General features: G+C 45.0%; 1 protein-coding gene and 1 long non-coding RNA gene across 7 annotated transcripts in view; one reads left to right on the top strand and one right to left on the bottom strand.

The window, feature by feature from the left end:
* Positions 1-18,598, bottom strand: part of PRDM2 (PR/SET domain 2) — a 50,027-nt gene extending 31,429 nt beyond the window's left edge. For 2 of the 4 annotated variants that reach the window (XM_035117914.3, XM_088671733.1), the window contains exons 1-4: positions 18,062-18,598; positions 12,153-12,226; positions 1,792-1,909; positions 426-529 (exon numbers count right to left, since the gene is read on the bottom strand). In XM_035117914.3, the coding sequence (XP_034973805.2) occupies positions 426-529; positions 1,792-1,909; positions 12,153-12,194 (264 nt within the window). In that variant the 5' untranslated portion in view covers positions 12,195-12,226; positions 18,062-18,598. The remainder of the gene's footprint in view (positions 1-425; positions 530-1,791; positions 1,910-12,152; positions 12,227-18,061) is intronic. The other 2 variants (XM_035117916.3, XM_088671734.1) reach the window with 2 other exon arrangements.
* The window catches only part of LOC148685271 (uncharacterized), a 54,221-nt gene continuing 52,438 nt past the window's right edge, over positions 18,199-19,981 (top strand). For 2 of the 3 annotated variants that reach the window (XR_015950469.1, XR_015950471.1), the window contains exon 1: positions 18,199-18,322. This is a non-coding gene — a long non-coding RNA (uncharacterized LOC148685271). The remainder of the gene's footprint in view (positions 18,323-19,981) is intronic. The other variant, XR_015950470.1, reaches the window with a different exon arrangement.

The following is a 19,981-nucleotide window of genomic DNA, read 5'->3' as shown; positions in this document are numbered from 1 at the left end:
TGAGGAGTCTTCTGGGGGCAAACAGGGAAACCCAGGGGTCACACTTGGCCCACTGGCAGGATTGAGGTTTCTCACACTTACTCTATACATCAGTTATGATTTTATAAGCATTTATCGCATCCTTCTTCATAGTCTCTTACCCCTACTTCTCAAAAACTAAGAAGCAGACAAACCATGGCTTGATCTAAAAATGCCAGCCACCATAGCAAGAGAGTTAAGCTAAATTTAAAATTTAATTACATTTCTGATTTGCCTTCGGTGATCCTTAAAACCAGGAGAAAAACTATCGACAGTTTATTTTACCGTACATGCTTTATTGTTTGATAGTGATGCCATTAGCCACCACGAGCTACTTTTTAAAAAGGATTGTAGAACTTTCAAATCATTATATATGAAAAAGGAATTGCTAATGAGTCACTGCTTACCTCCCACATGTACACATTGCTTTTAACCTGAGATCGTTTCTTCTTGTCACCAGCAAATGGACCAAACTTTCTGCCTCTGAAAATTGGCTTTGTTGCCCAGACACCTGAAGATCAAATGAGGAACCACAATCAGACTCTTTGGCAGTATTGCATACTTCAAAACCATGCAACACCGCCTAACAACAAAGCGATTCCATAAATACACTGTAACTTCGCCTGGCTAAATAAGGGGGGGGGGGACGGCAGAGAAGCCAAAAAGAGGGAAGGGGGAACAAGCACATCACAAAATGGCATGCAACTAACAGCAAAACACATGAAACAGAAAAAGCAGTAAAATGCCAGGATGCTGATGGCTACATAATCTGGGACTGGGAACTGGGAGGGGGGCAGTAAAAATGGATACAATCTGCTGGGAGAGGGGACCTGGATCAAGGCTCTGAAGGTGTCAAACCATAATTACTAAATCTCCAGCTTTCATTTTTAAATGAAAGGTTTGTAGAAACTGAGATAGAAGTCAAAACGGACAGGCACACTTTTTCCTTTTTGGAGGGGGGGGGGAAACCAGCTTGTCCCACTTTTCCATGTTCCGCTTTACATCTCCTCCATCTCTGGGAAACATTTCCGAATACACCCACGTTTCCTGGATGACCTTAAGAGACAAAACCTGCTCTCATGGGACCCAGTATGTATATTCCAGCGTATAAGATGACTGGGTGTATAAGACGACCCCCAAATTTTCCAGTTAAAATATAGAGTTTGGGATATACTCACCGTATAAGAAATACGACCTGGCATATAAGACGACCCCCGACTTTTGAGAAGATTTTCCTGGGTTAAAAAGTCGTCTTATATGCAGGAATATACAGTATCACTTTGCGGGCAGCTGGCTAATGTCCTCCATGGGGGCAATTTCAATGATAGCAATATGTGTAAAGTCTACTCATTCAGGGACACCTCTTCTACACCTCAACTTGCTACCCCAAGGACAGCAAACGGTTTGGTGGCCAAGGATAAGTATCAGGGTTTTAGAGGTGTGGAGTAATGTCCATACACCAACTGGGGTTAATAACTTGGAAATTCTTTGTCTAAACCTCAAAACAAAAGATTTGGCTTTGGGCTGCCATTTGCCAGTAGTGCTGCTGAGCTAAGTCCACCTCAAACCAGGTAGTGCTGTTGACTTTAGAGTGCAGGAGACAACATGTGGCACTAAATTGGATACCACATTTCAAAACATGGGCTGAAGCTGCATCTTGTAGTCACCCTGTTGAAGCAAATCCTGAGAATGATTCTACCCCGCACTCCCTCCCCAGGTTAAACTTTCTTCAGTTTGAGCAGCCTCAAACAGCTTGTTTCTAGATTTACTTACCAAGCCGTGTCTTGTCAACAGCAGATGGGAGAAGTCTCACTTCCTCAGGAAGTCCTTTAAGCACGTGCTCAGGTACGTCAGCCAAAGTCTCAACTGATACTGAAGGCTCCGTTGAGTTCTATGAAGAAAACAAAACAAAAAAAGGATCCTTCATCCAACGCATAATCTACTCAGTGGTCCACCAGATGCTGTGACAGCCAGCAGGATAAGTGACTTTTTAAACTTAGAGAGGGTAGGGCTATCGCTGGTTACTAGACATACTAAACAGAAATGTAGCTTTCATTTTCAGACACAAAATATGCAAGAACAAACAAGGAAGGTGGGATGTCTCCAATATGGTTCTGTTTGTTGTATAGTTCTTATTGCCATTCCTTATAAGGAGTCTGCAAAGCAGATTACAATGACCTACATCTGGGCTTTATTCTAGGTGATGGAGCACAACTATTCCTCAAAACCATTTTCCTCACCTACTACAGACACCTGGCCTAAGCATCTCTACCTGTATTTGAATATATTCTTCCCCCATTGCCCCCAAGTATTGTGGGATGGCTCTTGACTTTGGGAGCCAATTGTGTACTGATATGTCCCACCAAATTAAGCAGATATTATCTGTGCACCCAGCGTGAATATCTAAAGAACAGCGTCACTGCCAATGAATAATTCTTTTTCTTATTCCTCTGAAGCACTGCTATTCAAAAGGGATTACAAGGCTAGGCACAGGTATGTGAAGGAAATTACTTTTGGAGCACTTATTTTAATAGCAAATATCCCTTTCAGTCAAAGATATATGCTTCACTTAGCTTCCACTCTAGTTATTACAGAAGCAACAGACCAAGGTATAGTAAAATAAAGCAAAGATATAGGCTGTGTTTGAACATCACAGTATGCCAGGGCATCCATAAAATATCTCAGCAAATATCTATTTTGTGTTAAGACATGTCCCCATGGCAGCTACTTTGTGATAGGCCATGCCCCCTTGACAGACATTTTGTGACTGGTGCCCACAACATTCTCAATATTCCAAATATGCCCACTGATCCATAAAGACTGGTGAACCCTGCACTAAACAATAGTTTAGTGTGATGAAAGCTAACTTCAGTAAGCCCGAGGGTTATGTACTCTCCTCTCGTCGCTACAGGTCTCTATACACATAAACAGCTAGGCACAGGAACAGTTTTTTCCCCTTGTGCCATCAAACTGTTAAATTCATAGTTGGGTAGTGGAAGGGGAGGCCATTTGTGGGGTGGGGTTCCTTTGCTGTGCTGTTGTATTGTATTGTGAACGGAACAGTGTTTGTATGAGGTACGTTTTTTACATTGCAATGTAGTTGAAGCAAAATTCCAAGTGTGCTTGGTACTTGGCCAATAAATTATTCCTATTCCTATTCTTCCAGTAGAGTTGTAAGAAATGAGCATTTATTCCATTTAAACACAGAAGAGTGTAACATCTGAACCCTAAACTGTACTTAATACTAAATATGGTTTGTTTAAATAAAACTGTTTGAAGCAGGCTTGTTTCAGACAAACCACAATTAAGATTAAGCAGTTTCTAACTGTGGTTCATCTACTCCAGAAGTGAAATCATCTAACTCAGAGAAGTGATGGAGAAGGGGGGTGGGGGTGGAATGCATGAACCCGGGGCTTCACAGTTTAAGTAAAGCAAGCTTCACGGTGGTTAATAAAATCATATTAATACTTATAAATAACAGATCAAGCTTTACTGTGGAAGATCATATATTCAAAACCCATTTGCTTCAGTGCTGCTTGGCCAGGAATAAATATCAGTATGTCTCTTACTACCACTTCCAAGCATGGTATACCGTGTTTCCCACATTTTAAGACACCGTCTTATAATGATTTTACTCAAGAAAATAAGCCTATGGCTTATTTTCGGGGGGTGTCTTAGTGGTTCCTGCCTCCTCCTGCCGCGGCCGGCGTTGCTGCTGCTGGGCTGGCAGCACCCTGCGAAGTCAGGAGAAGCCAGCCAGACCGCTGGGGGGTTTAGAAAAAACGTCCGGAGCGCGTCCCAATGGCAGTGCTCCTCCTCACCTAATGGCAGTGCTCCTCATGTGCCGCAAAAGCCACTAAACAACTGGGGGGGGGGTAGAAAGGCAGCCGGAGCGCAGCCCGATAGCAGCGCTCCTCACGCACCACAAAAAGGACACAGAAAGCTGCCGGACAGGGGGCTAAAAAGCAGTGAAGCAACGGCCACAGCTTTAAATGGCTCGCAACGCCCCCCTCGCCGTCGCTAGGGCTGCCGAGGCTGGATCGTGCCTTTCATCCCGCGCCTGCGCTGCGCGCCGGATTTTGCCCAATCCATCGGGGAGCAGGGAGCGCTCAGAATCTGGCAAGGGGGGGTCTCTCTTCCCATTCGGGCGCCTGAGCATTGCCGCTTGAAAGGCTGGAGGCTCTCGGCAAGGTGGTCTAGAGGAGCGATCGCGGAGCGCTCCTCTCTGCAGCTGCCGGTTGCGGTGGCGGGCGGCAGACAAAAAAAAAAAAGAGGCCAGGCTGCTGCGCTCCGCCCAGCGCTGCAGGGCGCTCCGAGCGCTTGGCGCTGCGGAGCGCTCCTCTTTGCAGCTGCCGGTTGCGGTGGCGGGCGGCAGACAAAAAAAAAAAAAGAGGCCAGGCTGCTGCGCTCCGCCCAGCGCTGCAGGGCGCTCCGAGCGCTTGGCGCTGCGGAGCGCTCCTCTTTGCAGCTGCCGGTTGCGGTGGCGGGCGGCAGACAAAAAAAAAAAAGAGGCCAGGCTGCTGCGCTCCGCCCAGCGCTGCAGGGCGCTCCGAGCGCTTGGCGCTGCGGAGCGCTCCTCTTTGCAGCTGCCGGTTCCGGTGGCGGGGCGGCAGGCAAAAAAGAAAAAAAAGAGGCCAGGCCGCTGCGCTCCGCCTGGCGCTGCGGAGCGCTCCGCTCTGCAGCCGCCAGTTCCGGTAGCGGGGCGGCAGGCTGCCTCGGGCAGGGAAAAAAAGAGAAGCTAGGCTGCTGGCTCGGGCGCGCGGAGCACCCCGAGCCTCTGAGAGCCAGCAGGACGAGGAGGAGGCTTGCCGGGTCGTCGCCCAGCAGCGCGCGCGGAGCGCCCCGAGCCTCCGGCAGCCAGCAGCAGCAACAACAATCCCAGAGGCTCGGGGCGCTCCGCGCGCGCTGCTGGGCGACGACCCGGCAAGCCTCCTCCTCGTTCTGCTGGCTCTCAGAGGCTCGGGGTGCTCCCGCACACTGCTGGATGCCGACCTGGCAAGCCGCCTCCTGCTCTTGCCGGCTCCCAGAGGCTCGGGGCACTGCACCATGCCTCAGCCCCCACAGCACTGAGCGCGCCTCCTTCGCCTCCTCTTCCCTCAGCGGTCTCGCTCCTCGGAGGTATGGCTTATTTTCGGGGTATGGCTTGTATTTCCTGAACGCTTAAAATCCTGCTATGGCTTATATAATGACTACGTCTTAAAATAGGGGAAACACGGTATATCAGAAATCCCACAAGGACTACACTTGGGGGGGTGTGGGGGGGTGCATTTTCATCCTCTGTAGAAGCAAGTAGTGAAATTTACTACAGTAAGCAAGAAATAGCTATAAAATATAGAGAAAGAAAGAAAGAAAGAAAGAAAGAAAGAAAGAAAGAAAGAAAGAAAGAAAGAAAGAAAGAAAGAAAGAAAGAAAGACCAAGTATGCCATAAGGTAACAACGAATACTTCAGAAACTAAACAGCTTTCCCCTGTGGGCAACAGAACATGGAAAGCTGCCTTATACGTACTGTGACTGGCTGTATCTCCCCAGGGTCTCAGGCAGAAAGTCTTCCCCATCACCAGCTACCTGATCCTTTAGACTAAAGATGCCAGAGATTGACCCTTCTGCATGCAAAACACATACTCGATGCCACTAGGGTATTAGGGCGTGTCATTTAAGGACGATTTTTTTAAAAAAATTTGCTCAATGAGGGGTTCTAAAAATATGTTATTGCACAGGAGGAATCCAAATCTGCAATTATTTTTATGATTGGTTGATGTTTAGCTTGGTAAATTGAGATCTGTTTGAAATACACTAAAAAAAAGCCAAAAACTCGCATTTTGAAGCGAAGTTAAAGTTTTTAATCATTTTATTCAAGCGAAAATATAAAGAAATTTTGTTTCCAGCTGTAACAACATATCATTACTTTATCTTAGGCATCCCCAAACTGCGGCCCTCCAGATGTTTTGCCTACAACTCCCATGATCCCTAGCTAACAGGACCAAAGATCAGGGATGATGCGGATTGTAGTCCAAAACATCTGGAGGGCCGAAGTTTGGGGATCCCTGCTTTATCTTATAACGTCCTATTATAGTAAAAAAAGAATAATAAATTAACAACTTCAAGGGCTGGTGTCACATGATCATGTATCTGCTGAGGGCCCACATCTGAGTAGGAGAGCCACTGGCAGACGCCCCCTGGACCATGCTCTTCAAAAGAAGTGTACACTGTTAAAATTTGATTCCTGTAGAATCTAAAGGCCTGTTCTTGATCCTCACAAAGATGGTGTCAGACTTAGAGAAACCATATTCCATGCAGATCAAGACTTCTGTTCATTTAATGGTTCTGAAGCAGGAGAATATATAGTATTTCCATCCTTCCATCACTGTGATAGAAGGGGTACCATAATGCTTATTATCCATGCTACTATTGAAGGAACTAAAATCTTGTCTTTCTTAAAATGTGGCAATCCTTATCTTAAGATTGGGTGCCTGCCCAACAGCCTTAATCCTACACTATCAGAATGCTGTTTTTGCACCCCCAATTTATCCAATAAGGAAAGACCGTCACTCGACTGAACTTTGGTAGCTCTACTTTACAGTGTATTTTTAACACCTCCAAGTAGTTTATCCAGTCCTCTGCATAGACTTCCTTATCGTGTTTATCATCATAGCTATTCTTCAAAGAAAACATGCTTTTCTCCTTCATGGGAATAAAATTCTGTTTGCAAAGGGTGGGAGTGAGCAACAAAAGGACACAATTCTCTGCTGAATATAGTATACAGTATATATATAGAATATAGTATAGTATAATAAAATGAAGTTGGTGGGTGAGGATCCCAGCTCCTTTGATGACCACACAATTGTTCTGGTACCAGAGATGCTCTGTAACATATTCAAGGAAGACCCCAGCCCCCAGTCTCCAATGCAACACAGAAGACAATTGCTAGGGCTGGTTAGATGTCCTCATGCCACCCCATTCTGTCTATCTCGGATAGATGAGAAATCTACTTGTCAGACCATTTCGGCTTTGAAACCCCAACGACCTCAGTGGGTGGACTGGTGGTAGAAAGCAAAAAAGATATCACATACTGTTGTATAATATTAATATTATACAGTGGTACCCCACAAGACGAATGCCTCATGCAACAAAAAACTCAAGATGAAAGCGTTTTGCGCTGCGCGAGGCAACTCGCAAGACAAAGTTTCCTATGACCGCGCTTCACAAGACAAATAGGAATGCATTAACTAAATGGGTAGACCGGGTAAACTGGGAAAATTTTAAACCGTGCTTTGCAAGATGAGTTTTTTGCTATAAGATGAGTTTTTTGCTATACGAAGCGACTTGCAGAACAAATTAATTTCATCATGCAAGGTACCACTGTATCTTGTAATCAATTTTAGGCACTTATCAACATCTGTTTTCATCAAAATTGGGGAATAACCTATATGTTTATAAATGACAGGAAAATTTAAAAAATGTTAAAAAGTAGGGACTTTTCACATAGAGATTTACCAAGCAAGACCTCAATATTTACAAGGAACCAAAATATATTTCAAATTACCTCATCATACCACAACTTTTTAACACCCCTCAAATCAGGATTTTTAAAGATGAAAAATTCAACACGCCCTACTAGGGTATTCTCCCTCTCCAAGAGGAAAATGACAGCTCTTGGCATTGTGGCAACCTTCGGAGTATGTTTTAACATACCCACTACTGTTATGCCTACAAGAGGCCCTGATGACTCTTCTGTGGCAGTAGCTAATATAGAACAGAACGATGCAGCTGTTACTGGAAGGGGTCATCGGGAGTCGTACCAGTGTTCCAGCAATTCTATCAGTGTCCCAATGCCTTCAACTCATCAACATTCTTCATTCTGGAACTTTGCTTATGAAGCGAAGTAAAGCAAAATAATTGTTCTTCACCCCACCCTCAACCCTACAAAGGGTTCTGAGCGGTGATGGAGGCAGATCCAATTTACCACTGGTGTTCAATTTTCAAGGCAAGGACACCCACCTTTATCTGTTCTAGTAACCCATGGTACTGCTTGAAACATGCTTGCACCTAGCTCAGTCTAACATGACTGGATTTCAATCATTTGTAAGTTCATTCTGGTACACAGAGGAACCCACCTAAGCAAATACGCAAGGATTGCACTGTAAGTGTGCACTGACCCCTCTTGCTCTCCATCTTAAGACTGTTCTAAGCAGCAAAGTTTGGATCTTTTTCATCACACCTTGAAATGTATCCTCCACAAAGCTCAAAGATAGGCTGGCTAGAAATCCAGTATTTGTGGGACCCTGCTCACTTGGATAAGCATGTAGATTAAAAAAAAAATTCTGCCTGAATCGCTCTCAGCAACAGCCTATATCCGGTTTACATAATGTGGGTTCAGTGGAGCCAAAGAGCAGAGGTAGGCAACCTGGGGCTCTCCAGATGCACCTGGACTAAAACTTCCATCATCTCTGGCCATCAGTTATGTTGCATGGCTCATGGGCAGTGTTAGAAACTGGGGTAGAAAAGCTAGGAGCCAAATGGCTTCTGGGACCTGGGTTGTGGGCACTAAAGCAGAATGTCTAGTTGCCACTTGGGCTGGGGGTCGGCAACACTTTTTTATTATTTTGATAAGCATGAATTAATATCCAACCCACATAAGTGACACATTGTTAATAGCACATTTTTAGCAGAAATTGTTAATGCATGTTTAATTTGGCATTTACAATAAAAATATTGGTACCAAACTTCAGTTTTCAAAACACTCTACTCTTAATTGTTGAACTCCTTAATATATTGTCTATCCTTAACATATACTTCGAGGCTTCAAAGCACATACATTTTCAGCAAAAAATGGCACCCAGACTTGTTGAGGTGCTCGCAAATGGAGAATCTTTTGGCGCAAAATGCGCCTGGTCCCTGCTAATTTTGAACCCTGGAGGTCAGAGTCTAAGAACATCTGGCCAGCAAACACATTCCTTATCCTTCGCACAGAGTTGTACTCAGAAGCAGGTCATTTTAATGGAGTTCACAAGTCACAAATTAAAAATCTGCACAAAACGTAACTATTTTAAAATGCTGATTCCTTCTTAGAAGAGAACGGAAAGGTTTACTGACAGAAAGAATAGCTAAGTGGAAATGCATGTTACACCTGTGGCATTTGCTCAAGAGTTCAGAGAAGCTTAATTACGACTCCAAGTGATCACCACCCAAGCAGTGCTCAAGACCCGACCTATTTAATTTCAAAAGTTCCTTCTAATTATTTATCTCACCTGGAAAGGATCTATGTAATGCTGGCATGTGGGAGAGAGGAGCATATGAAACACACAACTATCCTCTGAATACAAGGGGTATGAAACAAGGTATATCTAGATAAATCTGTGCATAAAGACCTGCTATTCAAGTTTGCAGCAAGCAGGTATTTATTTACGTAGAGCAAAGAACGGTAACCACTGGCTCCCCAGGTATCAACGAACTGCAACCCCCATAACCCCTGACCATTAACCACACAGGCACAAAGTGGCTTCCTCCAGCTAAGAATGGCACACCAACAGTGACACCTCCTGGACAAAGATAACCTGGCTACGGTAAACCTCCAGATTGTGCAGCTGAAACATGTAGTAGGTGGGCTTGCCTTTGAAGTCTGCTCAGGAAAACTAGTTAGCAGCCTAGCAGCTGTGTTCTATACTAGCAGAGACCAGCTATCTTGGCAGTTCTTCAACAAGTATGTGGGCTATGTTAGCTAGGGATGATGGGAGTTGTAGTCCCAAAACATCTGGAGGGCCGAGTTTGCCTATGCCTGTGCTAGCTCTTACTGGTGGATGTTACCTCCCTTTTTCTTGAAAAAAAGTTCCATTGAAAGTCTCACTATTAGTCAGTTTATCTCATTATTGTCTTCAAAAACTCAGGGCACCCCAGATGATGGTGATGATTTCATTTATGAATCTCTTCCTATGAAGCATCTCAAAGCTATTTCAAAATACAGTAACAACTTACATTATAAAAACAGTTAAAATAATTACGTGTATGAAAACAATTTCAAATCCAATATGGCCTTTGCCATGACTACTGTTGGATATCATTGTTTTGGACCACATCAGCAGCTATGCTGGCTGGAACTTATTGTAGTCCAAAACATCTGGAGGGCACCAGGTTGACAAAATCAGCAGTTCCCTTTATCACTACACTGACTGGCAGCAGTTCCCCATCTCAGGCAGAGGTTCTTTTCATGCCTACTTGGGAGATGCTGGGAATTGAATCAGGGACCTTTCACCTGCAAAGGTATGGCCTTCCCTGTAAATCAGTTCTGCCTTGTGGGAGGTGCCAGCACTGGCTCCAAAGCAGAGTTGCTATGAAGATAAAACGTGCAGTGGAGGGTGGCTGATGTATAGTTGCCGTGTTCTCATTGGAGGAAGGGCAGGAGATAAAGGTTATAAACATACACCAGTAATATCCACGTAAATAAATACATCCACATCATCTGTCCACTATCATAGTCAACCCCCCATTTCAATTCAACAGGGGAGAAGGAAACATGTTTAATCAAGGTCACACAGGTATATAAAGACTGCACCGACTGTAGGCCAATGTCAATATCCACATATGAAGTCTGCCAATGTCCTTCTGCCAACTTTTGTTGCACTAGTGGAGTACCCTGTTTCTCATATTTTAAGACATACCCATAAAATAAGCCATAGCAGGATTTTTAAGCATTCAAGGAATATAAGCCATACCCCGAAAATAAGACATAGTGATAGGCGCAGCAGCAATGCCGGCCGCGGCAGGAGGAGGAAGAAAAAAATAAGACATCCCTTGAAAATAAGCCATAGTGTGTTTTTTTGAGGAAAAAATAAGTATAAGACATGTCTTATAATATGAGAAACACGGTACATAGCGGGGGTGGGGACAAATTATGAGAAGAAAGAGTCCAAATCACAGCAGAATGGCTACTAGGAGGATTCCAGTGTGGCAATCCTACCACACTGAGTATCCTGCGACAACATTTTAGCTGTGCCCTATCACCCAGGCACGTTCCTTTTCAACAGCAATACAGCAGCAGCATCCGTATGCAATGGAATGGAACAGGAAGTGGGAAGGTAATAGTTTTTCAGATCCCACATCACCCTGGCTTCCCTTTTAAGTAGATTCATGCTCTGGCACAGGAGGGAAAGGGTGCAGCATATAGCCTCCAATGATTTTATTTAATGATGATGCTGATGCTAACAATACTCTTACTAATTTAAGTTCACAAAATGCCATTGGCAGAGTGAGAAGGATAGGAACATCACAGAGATTCAGCATGACACTAGGACAAATGCAATGCAAATAAAAACAGCGACAAAAACTCTCTCTAAGGGAAAGTGCCACCAAATTCTCCATAGGTATAAAGATTGTTGTTTGGGTGCAGGCACAACTGGCATTTTCCCTTTCTCCAAAGTGTAACCTGGAGGGGAGATGGGCCAGACTATGAAGGAACAATGACCTGGGGGCTGGGTAAAAGGGACCGGTTGTGATACGAGGACACCCTCTCTTCTTACTAATAAGCTCATCTCAAAAGAAAGTGGGCATTTTAAATATTTAAGTGTGGGTCTTCCTGTGAGTCCAACAACACAGGAGAGCATCAGATTGAAGAAGGCTAGCATAAAAGACCATTCTCAAACAAGCAAAAATATGTAGCTGGAGGACTATTTAATCAGTTCCAGGCTTTCATGTTGAAGGCATGCAAAGATCTTTACTTAATAACTCTCTCTTTTTGGGGGTACATTATATTAATTATGGAGCTAAGGTTGAAGGGAGGAGGGAGAGAGAGTGAACTCAAGTTTCTAATTTTTTTTAATGGCCTAAAGATAAGTATTATTCATGCAAAATGACTAAAGCTTTCTTATAGAAGAGTGCTCTTGCAGAAGGGGCCAGTGAAATTATTCTACAATCTGGTTAACTGAACACAAATCAATTTTCACATAATGGAACTTCACAACTTCCCAACCAGAAAGAGGGAGAGAGAAGGAGAGAGCAGGACGTTTAGCATTGCAATAACGAAGACTTACATTTTGGATTTCAGTTGGGATTACTATTTTTACCAGAAGAAAGTAAGTGTAGATATGTATGCTAACAACTGAGCAATTATATTTTTGAGAAAGTCTGGCATTTAAACTCACCTGATTCATTCTGAAATCCTGTTGTGTTCTGAAAAGATACATACAACAAAGTAACTCCTGTGATTACATGAACCCTAAAAAGAAAAACAGACAGTTGTCATGTGTGCCTACCTTCAGATTTATAACTGATTTGAAGCTGATCCTCTTCAAGTTAGGAGGATAGCAGCAAACTACAAAACTACAATATTTCACCCAACATTAAAAAAAAAGAAAACAAATAACTGTAAAGGCACCTAAGCTGCATGACTTCATAGCTAAGTTTCAAAATGTTATAGTAATAATTAGCATTTATGTAGCACTTTCAAGTGTGGTAAGTGCCTTACTTGCACCCTTGCATCACAACAACCTGATTAAATTGGTCTGCAGACTGGAGAGGGGCATGGGGGAACTGAAGCGGAGATTTGGTAGATTCACTAATTCACCTAAGGAAAACCTACAGTAGAGTTGGAAGGCTCCAATTCCCATCATCCCCAGCCAGCAAGGTCAGGGATGATGGGAACTGTAGTCTAGGAACATCTGGAGGCCCAGAAATTCTTCAGCCCTGCTCTGTGGCATAAGAAAATCAAGCTGGTGTTTTAAACGAATGTTCATATTACTGTATTATTTTTAAATATTCACGTATGTCAAAGCTACATTGCAAGACCCCCTAAAGGAGTATTGCCTTCTCATATTTGAAGGCAATGAATTCAAAGTAAACTAGAGACAACTCACCATCTTTAACATGGGGTGTCCACCCTATTTAAATGACATTACAGTATTCTAAAATGATAATATGTCAGCTACTCCTATTCAGCTTATGGGGAAGTGTGGATACCATCCTTGAACCTGCAGAACATGGTGCGCCTCTCTACCCGTGCAATAGCGTGTTTCGCTATTGCTGCAAAATAGTCACAGCAATTACCGGTATTGCTCCTAGAGCACAGGTATTCTACTCAAACTCATGCATCGTGTGATTTTGGGGGGTGGGGTGGGGGCGGGGAGGGACAGAACAGTCCATAGTTGAATGCAGACTCACATTCTGGGAAATTAAAGCAGAATGGATACAGATAAGAATTTAAGAAGTGGTGCCTTACCATACTGTGCATTTAACAAAAAAGAAGGAGAAGGTCATGTTCAACCTCCAGCATCTACAGCTAAAAGAACCAGGGAGCAAGTGGCCTGGAAGCCTCTCCTTTATCTGCGACTAAAGAGCTGCTGCCAGTCGACCCTACTAAGTAGCCTAGATGGACAAATATTCTGACCTTGACACACAGTGTACATTCCAGTTACAGGTAGGTAGCCGTGTTGGTCTCACGTAGTCGAAACAAAATAATTTTTTTCCCTTCCAGCAGCACCTTAGAGACCAACTAAGTTTGTCATTGGTATGAGTTTTCACGTGCATGCACACTTCAGTGTATCTGAAGAAGTGTGCATGCACACGAAAGCTCATACCAATGACAAACCTAGTGTACACTCCAGTTTGCTACATTAAGGACCCATTCACTCTTGATTTTGTAGCTCCATAAAATACTCCACAAATCAAGCCATTAAAAATTGAAATAAGATGCTAGTTTTTCCCCAATGCTGTCAAGAATTTGAAGGCGTGGCTTAACTTTTAATCACTCACATCTGAACAAGATGTTCGAACTCTTATAGATGCACAAAGAGTACAAGAGGTCTCGCTGACATTGAGGTAATAGTTTTAAAATGTGCACAAAAAGAAATAAGCCGCATTAAGCCAACATTTCAGTGCTAACATCCCCAATCACTTCCCTGCCGTAATCAGATATAGCTGAATTTTGCATATGCCCTGCAGAGAAAGTAATATGTGGGAACAAACAGAAACTGACTGAACATACAAATCACGTCAGCAATGTGATAAACTGTTGTAAAATGACCAAGGATGCTTCCTTACACTTAAAATACACTTTCAAATGCAAGGCAACAATGTTATCCAACACCAAGCACGATACTGCCCATGGTTTAACTCAGCCTTCCCCAAACTAGTGTCCTCCAGATATTTTGGGCTACAACTCCCATCATTCCCAGCCATTACAACTATATGGTGGATGCAGTTTGAAACACCTGGACGATGCAAAGTTACCATTGTCTGATTTACATTAAGTGCAATACCACAAGATCAGGGATTGGGAACCTGCAGCCCTCTGGATGTTGTTGAACCACAATTACAATCATCCCTAGTCACTGGCCTCACTGTCTGGGGCTGATACAAGTCCAACAATGTCTAGACAGCTATAGGTTCCCCATCCTTGTTCTACATTGCTGTTTCCAATGTCAGGGTTGAGCATTTCACACATTTCTCTGTGTACTTTCGAGTGAAAGAAGCCCACATTTGAAAGCATTCCAATCTGCTAGCTATACTGAATAGGCAGAGAAGAAAAGATCAACATTCACAGGGAAAAGAAAAATGGAACACTACACAAACACTACCATGTATCTCAGTTTCCTGTCTTAACAAACAAATCCCAATAATAAAGTATGCAGCTGCCCTACAACTTCTACCAGACGTATAACAAGACTTCTCTCTGTAGGTGCCAACCACCTGCATGGTATAGAATCATAGAGTGGTACAGTTGGAAGGGATCCCAAGGGTTATCTAGTCCAACCCCTTGCAGTGCAGGAATCTCAACTAAAGTAGGCAGGACAGATGGCCATTCAACCTCTGTTAAAAACCATTAAAGAAGGAGAGTCTACAACCTCCCAAGGGGGTCCCGTTCCACTGCCAAACAGCTTTCACAGTCAAAAAGGTCTTCATGATGTTTAGTCGGAATCTCCTTTCTGGTCACCATGTGACAGCCCTTGAGATAACTGAAGATTGCTATCATATCTCCTCTCACTCTCCTCTTTTCCAAGCTAAACACACACAACTCCCTCAACCATTCCTCATAAGACTTGGTTTCCAGACCCTTGATCATCTTGGTCGCCCTCCTCTGCACACATTCCAGCTTTTCAATATCCTTCTTAAATTGCGGTGCCCAGAACTGGACACAGTACTAAGGATGTGGTCTAACCAAGGCAGAATAGTGTGGGACTATGGTTTCCTTTGACCTGGATGCATGCTATAGTTCTGCTGATGCAGCCTAGAACAGCAATGGCTCCCCCCCATGCTGCCACAAGCTTGTGGTTTACTAAGACCCCATGATCCTTTTCATATGTACTACTGGCAATGCAAGTGTACCCCATCTTATATCTGTGCATCTGGTTCTTCCTGTCTAAGTGAAGAGCCTGACATTCGTCCCTACTGAAATTCATTTTATTAGTTTTGACCCAGTTATCAAATCTGATAAGGCCACATTGAATCCTGATTCTGTCTTCTGCATGTTTAGTCCTTTATCCTGCAGGTATCATCTTTTGGGGTGATATCTCAAGAATGCCACATTTCCCCCCATCAACCACTATAGTTGTCCAGTACCACAAAGTGCTATTGAAGGGCAGACGGTTTCCGCACAAGAGGCTAATGCTCCACAGGAAGCTAGTGCATAGTATGACCTAGCATTTGCAGTATAATACTGATTCAATAAAACAAGATCTTACTCCTATATTCTGTGTTAAGTAATAATCACCACCCCTTAACTTCACAAACTCAACGAGTATCATAGATGCACTAAACAGGTTGGGTGAATTTTTATGCATCTTGATTCTGAATACCACAGAGAGGTTGAAAGGACTATCTCACATTAGCTACCTGTAACTTTGGGTGTGTACACAGAGCAGATAAGGTGGTAACAGCAGGCCAACTTCTGCTTTGTTTCAGAGGATGAGAGCGCTGAAATGAAAAGGCTATTACAACACACACATATCACTGAATGCACTTCTCTTCTGTTAAGAAGTGGAGTTGTTTTATTAGACACTGCTATTCATTCTTTTTAAAGTTTTTTTTGGCTTGTATTTTTATTCTCCTTGCCTTCATGACTGTTTTTACTATCTATTTTAGTCTGTTGCTTTGTTTAGTGTATTTGCAAATCTCATTTGAAAAGGGGGGGGGATTAATGTATCAGTTTCAGTGCTCTCATTGGCTAAAAGGAACATTTGATTCACTAATGCACTAAAATTAAATGAAAGAGCACTTTACAAGCACCATCAGCATCATGTGTAAAAAAATATATGCAAATATTCTGGCTAAACATGCCCTGTATTCCAACTACCGCATCACTCACCACAGACCCTCCTCTTCTAACATAAAACCACAACACACACTATCAACAACTTCCCCAGTTACCGGTAGTCCTTTCCCTTAGTTCCAATTAAGGGCCATTGGCTTCAAATTTTGGAAGCCAACAGCATTCAGACACATTCCCCTTTAGATTTATGGAGATAGCATGTTATATGAGCGGGAGCAGCCAACTTTGGGGGTGGGGGGTGGAAGCAGGGTGGAGATAAGGAAGAATGTGGAAACTGCCTGAAGGAAAATATATGCCTGAAAGATACTCATTTTCATCCTTTTTCCTTGTATGCTTATCATCATTACTGTTACAATTACAACTCCTGGCTCTTCTCCTTCTGCTGACACTATACAAGTGACTCAAAATTCAGAGTACAACAGCAGGTTACCTAGATTCCTTGTGGCTTTATTTCCAAGCACTCACTCTGACTTTGGGATGCAGTGGGAAGGACTGATACAGTACATCTTTTCATCCTAGCTTTCACCACAATTCATGCAAAAGTCTCACCCCCAATCCAGAACCTAACTTCTGTGAGGACGGGGGATCCCTCCTTCAGTCAAACTCCTGTCTAAGGGGCAATTAGACGCACATACTTTTATGCAACCTCCTACAACCAAGTTTGGGTGTGTGTGTTGGGGGGGTGTGTCCTTTTCAGAACTCCATACTTCAAACTAAGTTGTGAGCATGGGACAGAGCCCCACTCCTTCCCATTAGAACAAAATCCCCACACTTTTACTATCCATTTACGCACCTCTGCTTTTAGCAGGGGGCAGGAATCCTTTCCGGAGGCGTCTTCCCACCCACCCTCTAACTGGGAGCAAAATATTCACAGACACACGCATTCATGTACGTATTCCATCATTCCACGATTCGAACATGGAGACAAGGAGGGAGAAGACCCCTTTCCCAGCCCATGCTTATCTCCTATGTAAAACATGACACATGCACCTGAACACGGAACTCTACTTATACACACCACCACCACGTGTGGGGTGGGGTCTGGGGTCCCCCTTACAGACCTACTTCTCCAACTGAGATAAAATACCACACACACACACACACACATACACACACACACACTTTAGCCCTATTTCACTAACCCATCAATGCATACCTAACACTGCTCAAGAAAAAGCCCCATCCCTTTGGGGGCTTGGGGGGGGTCCCCCCACAAAAACCCTGCAATATGAAAAAACAATGCCCCTGAATCAACACCTCATCCTTACTCTACCCCCACCCCAAATGGCTTGCATTTCTCCACTTTTGCTAAAGCGGGGTGAGGTGGGGGAGGTTTCCCCGGAAGCGATGCGTTTGTGTGTTCCCCTCCGTGTCACTCCCCATGGGGCAACCCCTGCAACGACACACCCCCACCCCACCCCATCAATGGACGCCTCACCTCCCGCCGCCGCCCCCCAAACCCACGCCTCCCTTCCCCAGTCCACTTTGGGTCATGTACGGAGGTGCCTCTCCCAATTAGGATAACACACCAATTCACACCTCTCACCCCTACACCGCATCCCACCCCATCCTATGTCCCCCCCGCTTCCTTTGGGGGAAGAAGGTGCGGCTGGCGGAAGGTGGAAGGTGGAGGGTGTGAGGGTGTGTGTCATCCCCTCCACAAAAAAACCAACCCTTGGGGCGAAATCCCCTTCCCCACCCCGCCGAGCCCCCTTCGCTGAGAAGGGAAGAAGCGGCGGGCAAGGGGCTGCCGCCTTCACCCTCCCCTCGCCCCCAGCCAGCCTTTACCTGCGCTGTCCGCCGCCGCGGCCTCCTCCTCTTCCTCCTTCCTCGAGAGCCGACCCCCCGGCTCAGCTCAAAAGGCCCCACAGGGCCCCTCGGCCCCCTCCGGACGCCATTTTGTCTCCGGCCTCGGAAGTGACGGCGGCGGCGGAGAAGCCGGGAGGGGAGGGGGAGAGGGAGGGAGGGGCGCGCGAGGCGACCACTCAACAGCCGGCGGCGCCCGAGGAGAGAAGAGCTCGCGCGTGGAACGGCCTTCTTGGCTCTCGGGTGAGAAGCTCGTCCTCACTGAGTTCTAGAAGGATGGTGATTGGAAGGGGGGGTTCTAGGGTGGGAGCGCAGCAGGCAACCTGTCGGCTAGAGCGATGTGTGGGGCTCAGGCGCCCTCGCTCCGAGGGGGCTCCGACAAGCAGCCCGTCCTCAATGAGGACTAGTGGCCCTGTTGTAGCTCATGCAACCCGCGGCCCTCAGTGAGCGGGCAAAAAGGCAAGAGGGGTGTGGGAGACAGGAAGCTCGCTGTCATGGAGGACTAGGGGGCTTGTGGGGTTATAGGGACAAAACACAGCAGCATCCGCTCTATGCGGGGCTTGTAGTCTTCAGTGAGTCACCCAATGCCGGATTTACGTACTGTATAAGCTAAACAAGCTATAGCTTAGTTACAGGTAGGGAGCCTTGTTGGTCGGACGTAGTCGAAACAAAATTAAAAAAAATCCTTCTAGCAGCACCTTAGAGACCAACCAAGTTTTTTTATTTTGGTATGAGCTTTCGTGTGCATGCATACTTCTTCAGATACCTATACCTATGGTACCTATAGCTTAGGGCCCCACTCTCTTGGGGGCCCTTCCAAAATTTATCTGCTAACATACTTCTTCTTAATTGTATTTCAGTTCAACAATTACTTTTATTAAGTACATATTTGCTATGTGGAAATGGCTTTACATACCTATTAGGTCCATAAATTACAATATGGCATAAAAGGTAAAGGGGCCCCTGACCATCAGGTCCAGTCGTGTCCGACTCTGGGGTTGCGGCGCTCATCTCGCTCTATAGGCCGAGGGAGCTTCCGGGTCATGTGGCCAGCATGACAAAGCTGCTTCTGGCAATCCAGAGCAGCACACAGAAACGCCGTTTACCTTCCCGCCGGAGCGGTCCCTATTTATCTACTTGCACTTTGATGTGCTTTCAAACTGCTAGGTGGGCAGGAGCTGGGACCGAGCAACGGGAGCTCACCCTGTCACAGGGATTCAAACCGCCGACCTTCTGATCAGCAAGCCCTAGACTCTGTGGTTTAACCCACAACGCCACCTGGGTCCCACCATATGGCATATATCAACACAAAAAACAGTGATAATTTGTTGTTGACAAAGGACAGCTGGACATATAAATGACCCCATTACCTTTAGCTTAGGGCCTCATCAAACCTAAATCTGTCCCTGAGTGAGTGGATAGGCAGATCTCCCTCTTATTGACAAATTGGCAGGGATGTGGGGAGCAAGAAGCCCATCCTCAAGGCTAGGTGGGGTTCTAGTGACTGGGGAAGAAGCTCACCCTCACTGAGGACGGGGGAAGTCCGCAGCAGGTTGTTGCTGTGGTGCTTACAATACTGGTTACACTGGGAGGCCAGGGTTCAAATCCTCCACTCATCCATGAAGCTTGCTGGATGACTTTTGGCCAGCCACTCCCTCTCAACTTAACCTACCTCACAGGGCTGTTGTGAGGATAAATGGGGAGGGGAAAGAACCATGTACAGCACTTTAAGCTCTTCGGAAGAAAGGCAGGCTAGCAATGTAACTTTGAAAAAGGAAAAGCTCCCGTTAGCGCCAGCCAGCGTGGCCAGTCATCAGGGATGATGGGGTCTGGAGTCCAGGAACATATGCAGAGCCACGGGTTAACTGCTGCTGCGCTAGGCAATGGACTGCAGCCATTCCT

This window comes from Zootoca vivipara, chromosome 6, assembly GCF_965207765.1.
Source record: "Zootoca vivipara chromosome 6, rZooViv2.hap1.1, whole genome shotgun sequence".
Lineage (NCBI taxonomy): Eukaryota > Metazoa > Chordata > Lepidosauria > Squamata > Lacertidae > Zootoca > Zootoca vivipara.
Note: the sequence above shows the minus strand (reverse complement) of the source record. Positions and strands in the feature narration are given on the sequence as shown.